This window comes from Piliocolobus tephrosceles, chromosome 1, assembly GCF_002776525.5.
Source record: "Piliocolobus tephrosceles isolate RC106 chromosome 1, ASM277652v3, whole genome shotgun sequence".
Taxonomy (NCBI): Eukaryota; Metazoa; Chordata; class Mammalia; order Primates; family Cercopithecidae; genus Piliocolobus; species Piliocolobus tephrosceles.
In genome coordinates, this window is record NC_045434.1 from 190,553,262 (window position 1) to 190,570,776 (window position 17,515).

The 17,515-nt window shown below is 47.0% G+C and overlaps 2 protein-coding genes across 6 annotated transcripts in view; both read right to left on the minus strand.

Annotated features, from left to right (window-relative positions):
- TXLNA (taxilin alpha) overlaps positions 1 to 6,080 on the minus strand; it is a 19,296-nt gene extending 13,216 nt beyond the window's left edge. The window contains exons 1-4 of one of the 4 annotated variants that reach the window (XM_023219348.2): positions 5,966 to 6,080; positions 5,196 to 5,396; positions 4,129 to 4,464; positions 1,070 to 1,161 (exon numbers count right to left, since the gene is read on the minus strand). In XM_023219348.2, coding sequence (XP_023075116.1) covers positions 1,070 to 1,161; positions 4,129 to 4,464; positions 5,196 to 5,364 — 597 coding nt within the window. In that variant the 5' untranslated portion in view covers positions 5,365 to 5,396; positions 5,966 to 6,080. Of the gene's footprint in view, positions 1 to 985; positions 1,162 to 4,128; positions 4,465 to 5,195; positions 5,639 to 5,965 lie in introns of all 4 variants that reach the window. The other 3 variants (XM_023219346.2, XM_023219349.2, XM_023219347.2) reach the window with 3 other exon arrangements.
- Positions 6,081 to 9,467: 3,387 nt separating this feature from the next.
- The window catches only part of KPNA6 (karyopherin subunit alpha 6), a 67,847-nt gene continuing 59,799 nt past the window's right edge, over positions 9,468 to 17,515 (minus strand). For both annotated transcript variants that reach the window (XM_026457188.1, XM_026457189.1), the window contains exons 13-14: positions 15,963 to 16,141; positions 9,468 to 15,319 (exon numbers count right to left, since the gene is read on the minus strand). In XM_026457188.1, the coding sequence (XP_026312973.1) occupies positions 15,132 to 15,319; positions 15,963 to 16,141 (367 nt within the window). In that variant the 3' untranslated portion in view covers positions 9,468 to 15,131. The remainder of the gene's footprint in view (positions 15,320 to 15,962; positions 16,142 to 17,515) is intronic.

Genomic DNA, 17,515 nt, shown 5'->3' on the forward strand with positions numbered 1-17,515 from the left:
AAAAAAACAAAAAAAAAAAAAAAAAAAAAAAAAAAAAAAAAAAAAAAAAAAAAAAAAAAAAGAAACCCCATCTCTACTAAAAAAAAAAAAAAAAAAAAAAAATAGCTGGGCGTGGTGGCGGGTGCTTGCAGTCCCAGTTAACTCGGGAGGCTGAGGCAGAAGAATGGCGTGAACCTGGGAGGTGGAGCTTGCAGAGAGCCGAGATCGTGCCACTGCACTCCAGCCTGGGCAATAGAGTGAGACTCCGTCTCAAAATAAATAAATAAATACATACATACATACTTAGGCTGTGACCATCAATAGGTAAGTCTGTTAGTTCAAATTCTGACAGGGGACCCGATGATGGAAGAATCTGGCTGCCCCACCCCCAACCCACTGAACAATGTTACAACAGAGTTGTACATTGTTGCTCTTACAACAAAGTTGCTCTTACAAAGAGCATGCTTTGCATTTATTTTGATGGAACATGAAGTACAGAGTACTACTTATGAAGAATTCTTGTCAAAAAGTTGAAGCTGAATTGGATCAAGCTTTAGAGCTAACTTCTACTTCACTTACACGCACTAGGAGGTAAAGAAGTAAAATGCTACCACAGAGATGACAAAGCTAGAAGGGGGCATCCTACAGGACAGCCAGTCTGCTTTCCGTAAAAAGTCAATGTCATGGGGAATATGAGGAGGCAGTGACAAAAAGACTGCTCTGAAGTAAAAGGAAAAAGTATCAAGTGACTAGCGTTAGTTTTATTTACTGTGATAATGGCTCTGTGCATCTGCATTTGAGGAAGATGCATCAAGATCACAAGGTGTCTTGGACTCAGACCAGGAACAAGGGCTCTACCACCTTGGAATCATTCTTTGAGAAATTTCTTTCAAGGAATATGCAGTTTCTTGAACTCTTGCTGCACAGCCCTGAAGAGGCTGGCTGAGAGTGATTCCCCATTTAACAGATATTTCAGAGAAAGCTGAACAGAAATTAAGCCACCTACCTGCCTCTGCACCCCCAACCCTATACCAGGTGGCATGCTGATTTTCCCAAGGCAGGGAAGGTGCCCGCGGAGGGGGGAACTGACCAGTTCAGCATACTTCTTGCACAGAGCGGCCAGCTTCTCCTCTGGGGTACTCAGAGTATTCAATGTCTGCATCAGCAACGTGATCTCCTTCCCTGCAAAGCACAGGAGCAAAGACATGCACTCCCTTCTCCAGGGGTCCCCTCCAGGCCTGGGCTCACACTCATCATGAGTGCTGAAGATAGCCCTCCCCATCATACTTTATATTTTGCTTGTTGATTAGCTCCTTCCTTACTATAGGGACCAACTCAATCCTGCCCTCACTGTAGCCCCAGTATTGTCCATAGTACCATCACAGAAAATATGCTCAACAAATGCTTATCAAATGAACGACTGTACCCTAGTGAAATCTCCTTAGTGGACACCACTGGCAGGATAAAAAAAATGCCTGCTCTTGTTTCATACAGTTTCAATGCAAGGAAGGCCCACCCTCCTGATAGAGGTAGGATCCAAAAAGGAATAGATGTCTTAGCCTCCTTGAGAAATACTAAACTCTTGTCAACAAAGTAGCCAAACAGTGAACTTTAAAATGAAGATACTTTCGGCCAGGTGCGGTGGCTCACACCTGTAATTCCAGCATTTTGGGAGGCCGAGGTGGATCATGAGGTCAAGAGATTGAGACCATGCTAACATGATGAAACCCCGTCTCTATTAAAAATACACACAAAAAAATTAGCTGGGTGTGGTGGGGGGTGCCTGTAGTCCCAGTTACTCGGGAAACTGAGGTAGGAGAATCACTTGAACCTGGGAGGTGGAGGTTGCAGGGAGGCGGAGATTGTGCCACTGCACTCCAGCTTGGTGACAAAGCGAGACCCCATTTAAAAAAAAAATGAAAAAAAAAAAAAAAATGAAGATACTTTCCATATATGTGACCGTAAGATTTTTTTCTTTTTCTTTTTTTTTTTTGAGACAGAGTCTCACCCTGTCATCCAGGCTGGAGTGCAATGGCATGATCTCAGCTCACTGCAACCTCTGCCTCCTGAGTTCAAGTGATTCTCCTGCCTCAGCCTCCTGAGTAGCTGGGATTACAGGCACATGCCACCATGGCCAGCTAATTTTTTTTATCTTTAGTAGAAATGGGGTTTCACCATGTTGGCCAGGCTGGTCTCGAACTCCCAACCTCATGATCTGCCCGCCTTGGCCTCCCAAAGTGCTGGGGTTACAGGTGTGAGCCACTGTGCCTAGCCATCCCTAAGAATTTTTTTTTTTTAGAGAGTCTCACTCTGTCACCCAGGCTGGTATGCAGTGGCATGATCTCGTCTCACTGCAAGCTCCACCTCCCGGGTTCACGCCATTCTCCTGCCTCAGCCTCCCAAGTAGCTGGGACTACAGGTGCCCGCCACCATGCTCGGCTACTCTTTTGTATTTTTAGTAGAGACGGGGTTTCACCATGTAAGCCAGGACGGTCTTGAACTCCTGACCTCATGATCCACCCGCCTCAGCCTCCCAAAGTGCTGGGATTACAGGCATGAGCCACCGTGCCCGGCCATAAGTTTTTAAAGTTCCTCTTTAAAGTAGGATGATACAAAAGGGGAGAGGGGAATAGGAATAGAACATGGATATAATGACACCCAAGTTAGATTCTAGATTCTTTTTTTTTTCTTTTTTGAGACGGAGTTTCACTCTTGTTGCCCAGGCTGGAGTGTAGTGGCACGATCTTGGCTCACTGTAACCTCTGCCTCCGGAGTTCAAGCCATTCTCCTGCCTCAACCTCCCAAGTAGCTGGGATTACAGGCGTGTGCCACCATGCCCAGCTAATTTTTGTATTTTTAGTAGAGATGGGGTTTCATCATGTTGGCCAGGCTGTTCTCGATCTCCTGACCCTCAGATGATCCATCCGCCTCAGCCTTCCAAAGTGCTGCAATTACAGGCGTGAGCCACTGTGCCCGGCCTAGACTCTCAAACATACATACCCTGCTGTAAAATAACTGTCACTGCCCGTTCCCCATTGCCTGTGCCTGAGTCAGGGAGCCTTCCCTCTGCCTTCCCAGAAGGGCCCAAGACCTCAGCATGAAGACTGTAATTTGCAGGCAGGCATGCCAAATCCAACCCACGGATGGGTTTTGTTTGGCTCTTACCATTTTAACTGCTAACTATGAAAAAATCTAGAGTTCTCACATAACTCTACATTGCTGGCTTTTCTTTAAAAAAATAAAAATAAAAATAATTAAAAAAATAAAAGAAGGCTGGGCATGGTGGCTCATGCCTGTAATCCCAGCACTTTGGGAGGCTGAGGCAGGCGGATCATGAGGTCAGGAGATCGTGACCATCCTGGCAAACACAGTGAAACCCCGTCTCTACTAAAAATACAAAAAAAAATTAGCCGGGCGTGGTGGCGGGCGCCTGTAGTTCCAGTTACTTGGGAGGCTGAGGCAGGAGATTGGTGTGAACCTAGGAGCAGATCTTGCAATGAGCCGAGATCGTGCCACTGCACTTCAGCCTGGGTGACAGAGCGAGACTCCGTCTCAATAAATAAATAAATAAACAAATAAACAAACAAACAAATAAATAAATAAATAAAAAAGAAGCCTGCACCCAGCTTGCAGTTTTGCCTGCTCTCAGTTGGCTAGTTGAGAGCAACTAATCAGGAAGCAGTAAAGTCTTTGGATAAAGTAGCCTCCATCTTCATGTGGCCCCATGGCCAGCCCAGCTTATGCAAACATTTGGGTTTTCAACTCCAGCCTAGTCAAATTTTCTTACTGTAAAGAGAAGTATAAACTAAGACCCAGAGAGGAGAGAAGGGACACACCCGAGATCACACAGCAGGTAGTACTGGCCGGCACAGGAGCCCACCCTGGCCTCCCATCTCTATTTTCTCAAAGAGAGAACAGGTCCCATGCCAACCCTCAGTTGCTCCAAAAGCCAGAAGGCCTTGTGCTGGGAACCCCTGCATCTCTCTATGCTGTGGCCCCCACATCCCTGGCTTTGATTAGACTAGAGCAACTTGCTGCTCTGAGAAGTACCGTTTTCCTTTGAATCTTGGTGGAACAGACTGGTCCAGAGAACGTCAAGTCCAAACTCCCTCCCCTCACCAGCCTCACAAAGAGCCACCCTCTGCTCACCCAAACCCTTGGCTTTTTTCTTCTCCTGTGGCCTTCGGTGGTCTCGGTCTCCGACCTCGTCACTCTGCCGGATCTCTTCTGTGCCTGGATCCCCCTTGGAGGGTTCCTTCTCTCCGTTGACTACTGGAGTTGGTTCAGGCTCCCCATTCCTTGCCACATAGGTCCGGGACTTCTCTGCATCTTCGGGTTCAGCGGGCTCACCCTGTGCCCCATCCTCGCCAGGCCCCCCCTGGTTACTGTCCACACAGTATGTGCTCAGTATGTCTTCCAATTGGCGACTCAGCTCCTCAGAGACATCACGAAGGGCCCCAGACTGAGCCGTTTTGGCTTGAGCCCCTACAGCAGGAGAGGATGAGGGGTAGAGTGAGAAAGAAGACAATTATACCACTGGTTGGGAATTTTCAGGTCCAGCCAAACTCATCAGTTTGAGTTAAATGTTGCCTAACTTTTCTTTTTTTATGGAAACTGAAAAGCAAGAATAGAGTATTATTCAGCAAATCTAGTTCCTGTCAGAATTTAGATTCGAAACATCTTTTGAATCAAGAAATTATAGTAATATAGTTAAGCTTAACTTCTTTAAGTCTGTTTACTTGTAAAATGACACTATTTCTCACTACCACCCGAATATGTTTGTTATGATCATAAAAGTATGTAAAGCATCAGCACACAGGGATGGCATGGTGTAACTTCTAGTCCATCTCCTTCCCCCTCACAAAACCATTTTTTACCTTTCAGATCATTCTAGAAATGCCTCAAACAGGAAGGGCAGTTAGGCTGCTAGTGGCTGAGGTGTTTCAAATCGGACCTGGATTTCCTGACTGGGTGCCCCGTTTGGCTGCCACCTGACTTAATCCCGTTAGAGCTTCTCTCCAGAACTCTGTTCCTGTGCTTAGAGGGAGCGGCTCCGCCAACTCGCCAGAATTCAGGGGGGACCGCGGCCCCAGCACTGTCCTCTCATTCTACATTCCCTCCTCCCGGACAACCTGGCCTCGGCCTCTAAGTCCAGAAGCGAGGCCGGCCCCACAGCTCCACCCCCTGCCCGCTGGCAACGCAGAGCTGGCACACACCATCCGGCTTCCGAGGAGCCTGGCTGCTGCCGGGACCTTCTGCTTCTGCTGCAGGAGCCGCCTGGCTGGGCCGCTCCTGGGCTCCCTCGGGTCCTGCTTCCGGTTGTCCCGGGCTGCTTTTTGGGTTGGATTGTTTGGCAGCCCCGTTCTTTTTGTCTTGGTTCTTCATTGTGATGAGCGATGCTGGGTCAGGAGAAGATCCTTTAGAAACAAACACAGTTGCTATTTTCCAGACTTCGAAATTCTTCGCAGCCTGGATCAGAAAATCCCCACAGCAGGCGCACAAAGCTTCTTAAAATAAACGGACCGGCCGGCCCTGGCAGAGGGCGCTAACGGCTCTCGGGTCTTGGAGGGTCAGGAGGAGCCCGGCGTGCCAGGACAGGATTTCGGGGCGCAGCTCCCGCAGCGGGTGAGGGAAGAGGCCTCTTTTCTCCCTGGAGCCACTTCAAGACACAACCGGCCCCCTCGCGTCAGGCCGGGCCCGGGATTGGCTCAGGGCCGGAGACTGACGTGGCGGGACTCCTGGCGCCGGCTCCGGCGCCGTCCCCTCCCCTCAGGCCCCACGTGCGCCCCCCGCGCGCGCAGCCACCCACGCCCCGTGCGCCCCCCAGCCTCGAGGCACGCCCGCGCATGCGCACCCCCCCAGGCAGCCTCCCCCCGCACCCGCCGCCGGCCCACGCTCGGAGTTGGCGTGATTTCCCCACAGGCCGAGAACATCCCGGCCGTCACACCCTCAAATAGTCTCGCCCAACAGCCGCCACGGCACGTACCTCACCGCCGACGTCCGACGGCTTCCCCAGCTCTGGCCTCGCACCGGAAACCCCGAGTAACCGCTGCCGGCGAGCCGCCTGCTCCCGCCTCAGCCAATCAATAGCCGGCGCCGGCGCGGAGCTTGCTGGGAAGGACGAAGCGAGGGCGGCCTCGGAGGCGGGCGTGCCGGGAGGGCGGGGCAGGGAAAAGACTACGCGTTTCTCCCTACACACGGGCTCTTCGCAGATCCCAATTGGTACATAAGGGGCTGTAGTCCTCCGAGTCCAAAAGGAGCCCGTCATTTTGCACGAGTGCCCACGTCAACCTTGTTTCTATCTCGCAGAAGCTATGTTTCAACTCCCAAAGCCTTTGCGCCTGGCTATTGTTTCCTGCAGGCCTCCATCAAACCTTCCTCCCTGGCCATGAACAAATGTGACTCCATCCAGGAACTCCGAGGACTCGGGAAGAGGGATAAGAGTCCTGGGCTGAGACTCAGGAGACCCACACTCCAGTCCCAACTTCATCACGGATTTGCTGTGTGGCTGGACGTTCTTTTCTCTCTCTGGGCCTCGATGCCCTTCTTCCGAAGGAGGCTTTTAATAACGGTAACAGTTCCTTGAACGCTTACTGTGTGCTTTCCCAGTATCTAATAGCTTGGTTCTCATAACCACTCAGAAATAACTACTATCTGTTATCCCCATTTTATGGAAAAGGACAGTAAGAGAAAGGTTAGGTAACTTGTCCAAGGTCATATGGATAGTGAGTGTTTAAAACAGGGATTCAAAACTAAGTCTGACACCAGCACCCAGGTAACTACTCGGCTACCCTATCTTTTACCCAGAAGAAACACTACCACAGCAGGTTTCCCTGAGGCAGTCAAGGTAACTTGTGAAAGTAGGTCATATTTTCCCCTCTCCATTACCGTTTTGGCAGTCAGTTTCTCAGGAAAGAAAACTCTAGAAAATGCAAACTGAACTACAATGACAGCCACAGATCAGTGGTTGCTGGAGGTGGGGCAGAAAGGAGGGATTCTCAAGCAGGAAGCTTATGGCTTATGAAGATCATAGATATATTCACTATCTTGTGGTTTTATGGGTGCATATGTGTTTCAATTTATCAAAGTGTATATACTTTAAATATGTACAATTTATTGTGTCAATTATATTTCAATAAAGCCGATGAAAAAAACTTTACAGCAGGTACAAGTTGGTACAACTCTTATTTCCACTGTTAAGCTACAAGTGCTGAGTTAGGCTTCAGGCATATTCATGAGCCTTTCTCTACCCCACACTCTACAAAGTCTCACTGGGGTTAAAGTAGAAAAAAAACCCCACAATTCTCTACACGTGAGATCACAATTCTGTATCCTCATTGTTTCTGGATAATGAAGTCAAACCCAACAATCCTTGTGCCTAGAATTTGAAGCCTAAGAGGTTTGGCTTTTGCCAAACCCAACATTTTTTGAGGCCCAGTTCAAAGGTCACTTCAGAACCTTCCCAGTGCTCTGCAATCCGTACTTGCTCCCTAGGTCTGCAGAGTTCTGTACAGCATTAGCAGTGAGGTGTTGAAATTACTATTTGCTTATAAGTCAGTTAATTTTGCAAGAACTGTTGGCTAAATATTCTAGTCCCAGAGCCTCACATCAGGCTGTGGGTAGAGAAGATTGTAAACTGTTGTACTAATTGAGCGTTGGTTTAGGGCTGTTAGGATGTTAAATATTTCCCCCAAAGGCTCAGTGAAAGACTTCAGAGCAGTGCATTTTGGATTTCAGATTTTCAGATTAGGGAAGCTCAAGCGGTAAAGTTTGAGAAAATCCCAAATTCGAAACACTTCTGGTCCCAAGCATGTTGGATAAGAGATATTCAACTTGTAGTATAATGATGGGACTGAGGCTCAGAAAGATTTGGAATCTAGGTGTCCTGAAACCAAGGCCCTGATTATTTCTAGAAAAGCATTCTGGAAATCTCTTGAGGAGGCACCATATAAATCAGGCCTTGATACATTTTCATATAGAGGGTGTTCTAGGTGAGATAAAGAACATAAAAATGTATGCCTGGGGTGGAGGGTAGAGGATTAGTGGAAGGGCCAACAATAGCCTAGAGGGGCTGGCTAGGTAATGAGAACAGGCAAGAATATTTGACAGAAATATGGGTTAACAAGTTACTTTCTCCTTTGCTATAAACAATATATAGCAACAATATTAGCACCTGCCAGATTGAGAGAGAGGTGGTGATTGCAGTAAAATATAGCAGCTCTTGCACATTGTTACCAACCAGAAACTCAGGCTGGGTAGGGCCAGATAGTATTTTTCTTTTTTGTAGATGGGTTTTACTCGGCTGCTGGGGCTGGAGTGCAGTGATCATTATAGCTCACTGCAGACTCAACCACCTGGACTCAAGTGATCCTCTTGCCCCAGCCTCCCAAGTAGCTAGGACTACAGGTATATGCCACCACAGCCAGCTTTTAAATTTTTTTGTAGAGACAGGTCTCACTATGCTGCCCAGGCTGGTCTTGAACTCCTGGCCTCAAGTGATCCTCCTGCCTTGGCCTCCCAAAGGGTTGGGATTACAGGCATGAGCCAAAGAGCTTGGCCTCTTTTTAAAAATGGATACTTCATGACAGTCTTTTTCCAGACAGACATTTCTTGAGTTTTTAAAAACATGTTGGCAACTAATTCAAACTTAAACACTCCGCCAAGCAAAACCTTCCTGTGGGTTCAATAAACTTTCTGGCTGCTTGTCTGTAATCTATGTTTTAGGAATTGATCTAAACTGAAAGGAGGAGTCTGTGAATTATTTGATCTTAAGAGGTTCAGGCCAGGCACGATGGCTCATGCCTGTAATCCCAGCACTTTGGCGGAGGCAGGCAGATCACCTGAGATCAAGAGTTCAAGACCAGCCTGGCCAACGTGGTGAAACCGTCTCTACTAAAAATACAAAAATTAGCTGGGTGTGGTGGTGGGCGCCTATAATCCCAGCTACTTGGGAGGCTAAGGCAGGAGAATCACTTGAACCTGGGAGGCAGACGTTGCACTGAACCGAGGTCACGCCATTGCACTCTAGCCTGGATGCCAAAAACCTCCGTTTCAAAAAAAAAAAAAAAAGGTTCGAAGGGCTGTAGAGTAGTGCTGATGACAGTAAGTCAAAATCATTTAGAAAAACTCTAGAAAATGCAAACTGAACTACAATGACAGCCACAGATCAGTGGTTGCTGGAGGTGGGGCAGAAAGGAGGGATTCTCAAGCAGGAAGCTTATGGCTTATGAAGATCATAGATATATTCACTATCTTGTGGTTGTTTTATGGGTGCATATGTGTTTCAATTTATCAAAGTGTATATACTTTAAATATGTACAATTTATTGTGTCAATTATATTTCAATAAAGCCGATGAAAAAAACTTTACAGCAGGTACAAGTTGGTACAACTCTTATTTCCACTGTTAAGCTACAAGTTTAAATACCTCCTTATTCTCTTCCCCCAAATCCAGTCTAGGGTCACTCCAAACCAAAGAAGACAATTTAGAACTTTGCAACAGGTTTTTATTTTTGCTTTATATCTATTACAGTGTTTGAAACCTAAAGAAATACATTTTCTCTTCAAATTTGGATGTGTATATAAATAACATTTGTCTGGACTCAGCACACTCAATGCCATGGTTTCTTGGCCTACGTATGCTCTGAAATCAAGCTGTGTCTGTCTACCCAGGGGCCCTGAGAACATGGAAAATAGAGTTTATAGTTATTAGAAAAATAAAAGCAAATTAATTTGCAAAGAAAAACCAGTGAGAAGGATTAGATTCATCTTCCAAGGGTCCATAGCTGGTAACTCAAGCCATTCTTGGGGGATATCCAGTCTCTTGAGTGGCTGGGACTCCATTACCCACTTTCCTTCTTTAATAGGTCAAAGGCAATTCCCACAAAAGCTGGCTAAAAAAGCTGACACCCAACTTCAGAGTCTGAGGGTTCATGAAGATGTGGACTTTTTTTTTTTTTTTGAGACAGAGTCTCACCCTGTCACCCAGGCTGACGCAATCTTGGCTTACTGCAACCTCTGCCTCCTGGGTTCAAGAGATTCTTCTGCCTCAGCCACCCGCGTAGCTGGGATCACAGGTGCCCACCATCACACCCGGCTCATTTTTTTTTTTTTTTTAAGTAGGGACGGGGTTTCACTATGTTGGCCAGGCTGGTTTTGAACTCCTGACCTCAAGTGATCCACCTGCCTCAGCCTCCCAAAGTGCTAGGATTACAGGCATGAGCCACCATGCCCAGCTGAAGATGTGGATTTTTTTTAAATTTTTATTTATTATTATTATTTTTTTGAGACGGAGTCTCGCACTGTCACCCGAGCTGAAGTGCAGTTGCGTAATCTTGGCTCACTGCAACCTCCGCCTTCTGGGTTCAAGTGATTCTCCTGCCTCAGCCTCCCAAGTAGCTGGGATTACAGGCGTGTGCCACCACGCCCAGCTAATTTTTTGTATTTTTAGTAGAGACGAGGTTTCACTATGTTGCTAGGCTGGTCTCAAACTCCTGACCTTGTGATCCGCCCACCTCGGCCTCCCAAAGTGCTGGGATTACAGGCATGTGCCATCGCGCCCGGCCAGATGTGGACTCTTTAAGGACATGCTCTGAGTCAGAGGTAGGATCTCTGAGAGCTTACTTCCTTCAATGCCCCCCAGGACATGGCATATATATAAGAGAACAGGGCTGGGGTTCAGCAGCAGGGTTCAGGTATGAGCTTATGTGGACATCAGAAGTCAGGCTGGCCCAGAAGCAGCTAGGCAGGCCACTGAAGATATGCTACATAGACCTTTTCCCATGGTGTTCTGGGCCTAATATGTAATGCTGCCTCTTCTAACTCTCACAGTCAGCTTAGGTTCTGCACGTAGCCCACACCTGAAGCAAAGTGCCCTTGCAGAGAAAAAAGTAACAGCTTGAATTCACAGATTTGGTTGGTCTTGACCTCAAATTCTTCCTTTGCCACAGTCTAAATCAGGGTATGGGGCTAGAGGACAGATAATGAGAGACTGAATCATTTATGAAGGCCTTGGCCAAAGAGCAGCTAGTGCCCACTACATGGACCCCAGTAGGGCCAAATTCTCAACTTGTTGGCTTACCAAAAGAATGAAAAAGCTCAAACAGAAAACATACTGGACAAGGTTGGTCTAGAACATGCAATCCTAAATGGCTATGGAAGAAATTTATTCTGAGCAATATCTCAGTCTCACACTCACTAAAGGGTAGTTCTATCAGGGAGATGTTTACCATGGTTTAGTGCACCAAGCTCTGCACTGCTCCCCAGGTGCCAGGGAGGCAGAGAGGTACATACATTCCTAATGCCCCAGCCAGCCTGTTCTCCCTACTGCGTCCCTGGATTACCTGCAAGGACCTGGGAAAATTGGCTCCCTGTCTTCAGCTGAGAGTCTGGAATCTGAATCCTAGATGAATCCCCTGAAGAATGCTCAAGATGATGGATACCAAGCTGAGTGAGTCTAGGGGAGAAGAGAGGCCTGAACAAAAGAGCTGGGGCCTTCAAAGAGGTCTATGGGAGGTGAGGTTAGTAGTGTCAGGCTTTCCTATCCTTTCCTTCTAGTTTGCTTGAAACAAGTACAACTTTAGGGTATGGGGGGAAGGCAGGTAGACATGAAAAAATGGAAATACAGTTCATTCTGCTAGACAGTTTTCATTTTAAACTGGTTTGGCTTGAGAAAAATAGAAAGTCTGTGCCTGAGAACCTTCTTTTCCTCTCCCTTATTTAAGTACAATAGCAGCTATAATCTGTGCAGCTCGGCTCCAAAAAACAGGGCTCCTGGAAGATGGCTTTCATGGCAGAGAGTTGATGGGGTAGATTAATGGGCTCTAGGTAAGGAGGAACACCAAGGGTGTCTGAAAACTGAGGTCAATACCTGCTCCCTGGGGGTGCCATTTGTATTCCCTGACCCATGTAACAAGACTGGCCAGCTGTGGGTGGAATCCATGTGGTTCTATCAGAAGGTTGCAGCCAACATGAAGGCTAGGCAGTCACTGGGGTCAGCTGGGATCTGAAGGCAGGCTTCTAAGACCAGAGACCCTGTTAGTACTAAAGATGATGATTTGGGAGTGGGATGCCTAGAGGGGCTGGCACCGTTCAAAAAAGTATTTGAACATATTAGTCAAGAAAAGGGCTCCTTGTCCCTCCTAATCCATATCTAGATACCCCTAACCAGAGATCTTAAAAAGGATAGACCAGCCATATGCCAACATGCCAGGATTCCAAAAGCATGCCTCAACTAGTTAGGGTATTCCCTACAGCAGACTGGGGTAGGGGGGCTCCATCCTGGCAATAACCAGAGAGCCTTAGCTCGCTTAGGCCAGGGTCTGGAATCTAGATGGAGACTGCCCCACAAACAGTGGCTCTCAAGCCTGGGCTAAATAAATAACATTTTGCTTCATTACATGGCCAAAGGAAAGGGGGAGATAGAAAAGATGGTACTACTGACTCTGTGGGCTGGAAGAACTTCACCTGTTGGTTGAAAGAGTTGATTAAAGGAAGATAACAGGAAAACCTGGTCTGGAGAAGACACAAATGAAAACTCCTAGAGGCCACTTCTCTCTGATGAGAAATCTAGCCTCACACTCTGCCCCCAGTAGACTTTAGCCTTTGGAGCTCTTAGGGAAAACTGGCTTTAAGCAGCAGCCAGATGACCAAAAAAATTTTCCATCTGGTACAGGACCTGGAGCTGAAGCCAAAGCAGATTTTGGAGGAACAGCTGGGCAAGCAGGATGTGTATGTCTTACACTAAGAATCTGGTCCCAATATCAGGGACTTAACTGTTACTTGAGATGTACAAAGTAGATCCTACTAAATTGCCCTTTGGATGAGAACAATGGGAGGAGGTTGGGTGGGGGAGGGCTTTTTTTTTTTTTTTTTTTAACTGTAAGAGAATGGTTTTGTAATGGAGGTAGCAGGCCAAGTGAAAAAACGATTCTGCCCCCTGCCTTCCTGGGAGACTGGGAGTTGGCAGCCATCATTCCCAACCTGATAAGTGGCATCTGACTCCCCAAGGTGGTACAACATGGGTGTGATTTTTCAGGGACAATTGCCAGCCCTAAACCATCCTCCTCAGAAAATGGCTTTGAAGTGGGACCGCAGCACTAGGAGAGGGAAAATTCAAGACTAATGGCCAGCAAAAGTACCTGAACTTTAGGTCTATAAGCAGAAGGGCGTGGATTTCACCTGAGCCAGAAGGAGATGTGTAGCAATAGAAGCAAGAATGGCACTGTTTCAGAGGAAGGAAAAGCAGAGCTTGGAGCTGGATGCCTCTTGACTAACCACAGTGGGGAGGTGGGGGTGGGGCAGACTGTGCCTTCAGCTCCACAGCTGGTCTACACCAACTTCCTCTACTCCCATCCAAACAGGTGGGCTTTACTATCACATGTAATCCACCCAGAGGCACAGGCAAGCCACTGAGGCAATGCACTACTGTAATTCAAACAGAAAGAAAACGCATCTGGATTATAATTGTCACAAGGAAGGGAAAACCTAAACCAGGAACAAGGATCCCAAACAGGGAAGACAAGCAATAGCTCTTAAGAAAAAAAAAAAAAAAAAAGCAGGCTACTAAGTTTCAGTGATAATAGATAATAGGAGAGGCAGCCATGGGTGATCAGTTATGTGGACAATGGCCACGGAGAGTGCATTTGGCAAGGCAAACTGCTTCTGAGTTTCCTGGTACAAGCAGGATGTTCAGCAGTAAGGACAGAGTAGCAGACTTCACCAGGCCCTGAGGCCATCCTTGCACCCTTCAGGTCCTGGGACAATCAGGCCACGTTGACCTGCTTTATGAAGGTTCCAGAGTTGAAGGTTGGTCCCAGGTGGTGGTCCAGAATCCAAGCAGAGAGGAAAAGGACCAAGCTCAGGCCTCCTGAGCGAGGAAGCATCCACATCTCTTTTTGGTCTTCCTCACAGTATCCTACTTACAGAAATGACAGACAGTTCTTCCTCTTGAGACCAATTAAGATTGACCTACCTAATATATAGAATATAAAAAAATACAGAACTTTTTGACATTCTCTCCTTTAGAAGTAAAATATACATGATCCAACTATGGAAGAGGAAGAAGAAGAAAAGGCCAAAGGCAGGGATCCCTGACTATCCCAATACATGACACTCTCACTCCAACCTCCTCTGCAGCTTACAGGTCACCAGAGCAGGGACTTTCTCCTCAGGAGAGAGGAAGGACCACAGCCCCCTATCTCAAGCTTAGGAGAAAATACAGCCACCTCAGAGGTTCTCTAAACCCCGAGTGGGAATTTTCAAGTAAACAAATGAAGTTGGGTCGCACCATTTGGAAGGTGAGTAGGAAATATGGGATCAGTAGCTATACGTGGGAAGCCCCATCTGAAGGCCTGTGCTCCTCCCCTGCACTCCCACTGGTGTACTTGAGACACTCCAGGAGAGTGAGGAGGATCTCCCAAACTAAAGAGGTCTGGGCAAAGAGTCAGAGGGAGGGAGGGACCTTTGTTTCATGGTAGCCTCCCCATCAGCCTAGTCTAGTCCCAGGCAATGCAGGCAGCTGGGTTTACTAAAACCAGGAACTCGTGGCTCTTGGGAAGAGCAATCTTAATACAAGAAAAATGTGCAAAAGAAAAAATTAAATAACTCAATCCAAGCATACAAGATTAATATTCTGTCAGAGCAAGAACACTTTGTTTTGGATTTCTCCCTTCCCCTCCCACCTCCCACCTCTGGAATATACCGTCTGCTCAAGTACCCAAGATAAGAGTTACACAGATCAGGGCAGAGGACTGGGAAGAATGAAAAAAGATAAAGGGAAGGAAGTCACCACTGAAGAAAAAAAGAAAAAAAATAAAAATAAAAAAAGGTGCAAATTGATTACCTTAGTCCTCCTTTGTCTACCCCTGGGCTCCTGGGTTAAAGACATGTGTGCAGCCAAAATATAGTGTAAGGAAGAAAAACCCAACACGTCCCCTTCTTGTCACAAAACCCAAAGGTGAGCCTCAGATGGTTCTGTCTGTCCAGAGGGTGCTCCCTCCAGGGAAGGGGGTGGAGCAGGTCAAGAGCACAGTCTCCAGGGCAGCAGAGGTGTGTGGTGGCTGATGGTGGGGACACTGGTTTCCCGCCCACCAGGGGCTGCTCTTCCGCTGGCTGGTGGTGCTTCCCATCCCCTCCCCTCCCCGGAGGCAGATATTATAGCTGGAAGCCCTCCATGGGGGCCTCAGGCTGCTGGAAGATGAACTGCTGTTGCGTTTCATCCACTTGGGGAGCCAGGCTGCTATCATCGTCTTCTACACCAAAGTAGTGCTCAATGAGGTCGAAGGCCTTCTGGTAGATTTCTTGGTTCTCATGGCTCTGGAGAAACTCAATTTTATCCAAGCCTACAATAGTAAGAAGGAAGGAGAGGGAAGTGTGAGTGCTTTTCTATGGGCAGGTAAAACATTTACCTATTTTTCCTTCCATGAGGTATGTTAGTGCTTACAAACACAAGTCATATGATCAGATCACTCTTGGACCTGAAAGAGGAGAGTTAAGATTTCTTCTCAAAACTACAGAATCCCAAAGGAAAGAGACCAAAATGTCAGTTACAGAGATTCTAGTCCTGATTCTGTTTTAAACTAGGTACATGACCTGGGCAAATCATCAGCCTCTCAGGGATGAGTGATGAGTCAATCCAGCACTCTTATAGGTACAACCTATCAGAAAGAGAACTTATCTATCGCTCCTTAGAAGGAGAAGAAACTGGTGGGAGACAACTCTGAACTCAAAAGATGAGCCAAATCCAAATCCTAACTACCCCAGCTACTCAGTTCATCCCCATTATATTCATGGTAACATCTGAAACTCTGTGATGGTTAAACTTGGCTAGGGCAGGAGCTCTTAACTGTTCTGGAGACACAGACGTCAGTCTCACGGAAGCTATGGATGCTCCCCAACCCACACTCTGCCATCACCAACATATGTATACCACGTTGGAGGCCTACAGTCTCAGGTTCTGACCTAGATTGAGGAGAGGGTACATACCATAGGCTTCTTCTATGAGGCCACAATAGGGATTGACCCCTGAGCCACTGCGCTTGCCCTCTTGCTCTCCAAGCCGCAGGATGTTCTCCAGTCCATTGAGGGCCACTTGCACAATCTTCGAATCCATCACAGTCAGCAAATCACATAGGGGTTTGATGCAGCCCAGTGAGACCAGGTACCTAGGGGCCAGAGACCAGGCAAGTTCTAAACTAGCACAGGACAAATGAAGTGCTGGGCAGGTACTCTGCACTCTCAGCAACTCACTCTTACTAATTTATTTTTTTATTTTTAAGAATTGTGCAACACCTCATTCCACGCCAGAGAATGAGAGTCTTCCCCAACTAAGTCTTTTTTTTTTTTTGAGACGGTCTTGCTCTGTCACCCAGGCTGGGGTGCAGTGGTGCGATCCCAGCGCACTGCAGCATCAAACTCCTGGGCTCAAGTGATCCACCTGCCTCAGCCTCCCAAACAGCTGTGACTACAGGTGTGTGCCACCATTCTCAGCTAATTTTATTTTTTATTTTTTGTAGAGACAAAGTCTCATTATGTTGCCCAGGCTGGTCTCAAATTGCTAGTCTCAAGTGATCCTCCCACCTTGGCCTCCCAAAGTGCTGGGATTATAGGTGTGAGCCACTGCTCTTACTGAGCCTTGATAACTGCTTATCCTTTCTCTATCTCTCTACCTTCCTGTTGATATTGGTCTAGTTCATTTCACATGTGGATGCTACCAAACATTCCTCCTCCTTGCCTCTAATGTCTCCTTAGCTGCAACATTACCCCTCTGAACATATCACTTCCCTGCTTAAAATTTTTCACAGGCTCCCTATTTCCCTGAATTCCAAGTTCTGTGGCACAACAATACCATAATACCACAAGCCCAGCTCAGCCTGGATGCCCTGCAATCTGGCTCCCAGTTCTTTTCTAGCTCTGCCTCCCATTATTCCCTTCCAAGGACAATACATTCTAGTCACACTTGTAAAGGTCTCCAGGTTTCTGATTCTTGTATCTTTATTTATGCTTTTCCCTAAGAGGCCTTTTACAATCCCATATTTATCCTTCAAAGCTTAACTCAACAGCTATCTCTTTTCTCCTAAGGCTTTACATATACTGACTATGCTCCCCTTAACAGGCAACAGGTGAAGGGCAAGACACCTATCTATTCCCACCACTTCCCACTAATGTTCAGATAATGGAAACTAAAATAAAAGAGTACACAGGCCTGGTGCTTCATGCTTGTAATCTCAGCACTGTGGGAAGCCGAGGTGGGAGCATCACCTGAGGTCAGGAGTTCAAAATCAGTCTGCTAACATGGTGAAACCCCGTGTCTACTAAAAATACAAATAATTGGCCGGGCGTGGTGGCACGCGCCTGTAATCCTAGCTACTCAGGAGGCTAAAGCAGAAGAATCACTTGAACCTGGGAGGCAGAGGTTGTGGTCTCAAAAAGAGTACACATACACAAAATAGCTTTCTATTAGTTTCTTTCAAGTCTCATACCCCAAATTAATTTCCCAAAGAAGCTGCTTTTTTGTTTGAGACAGGACCTTGCTCTGT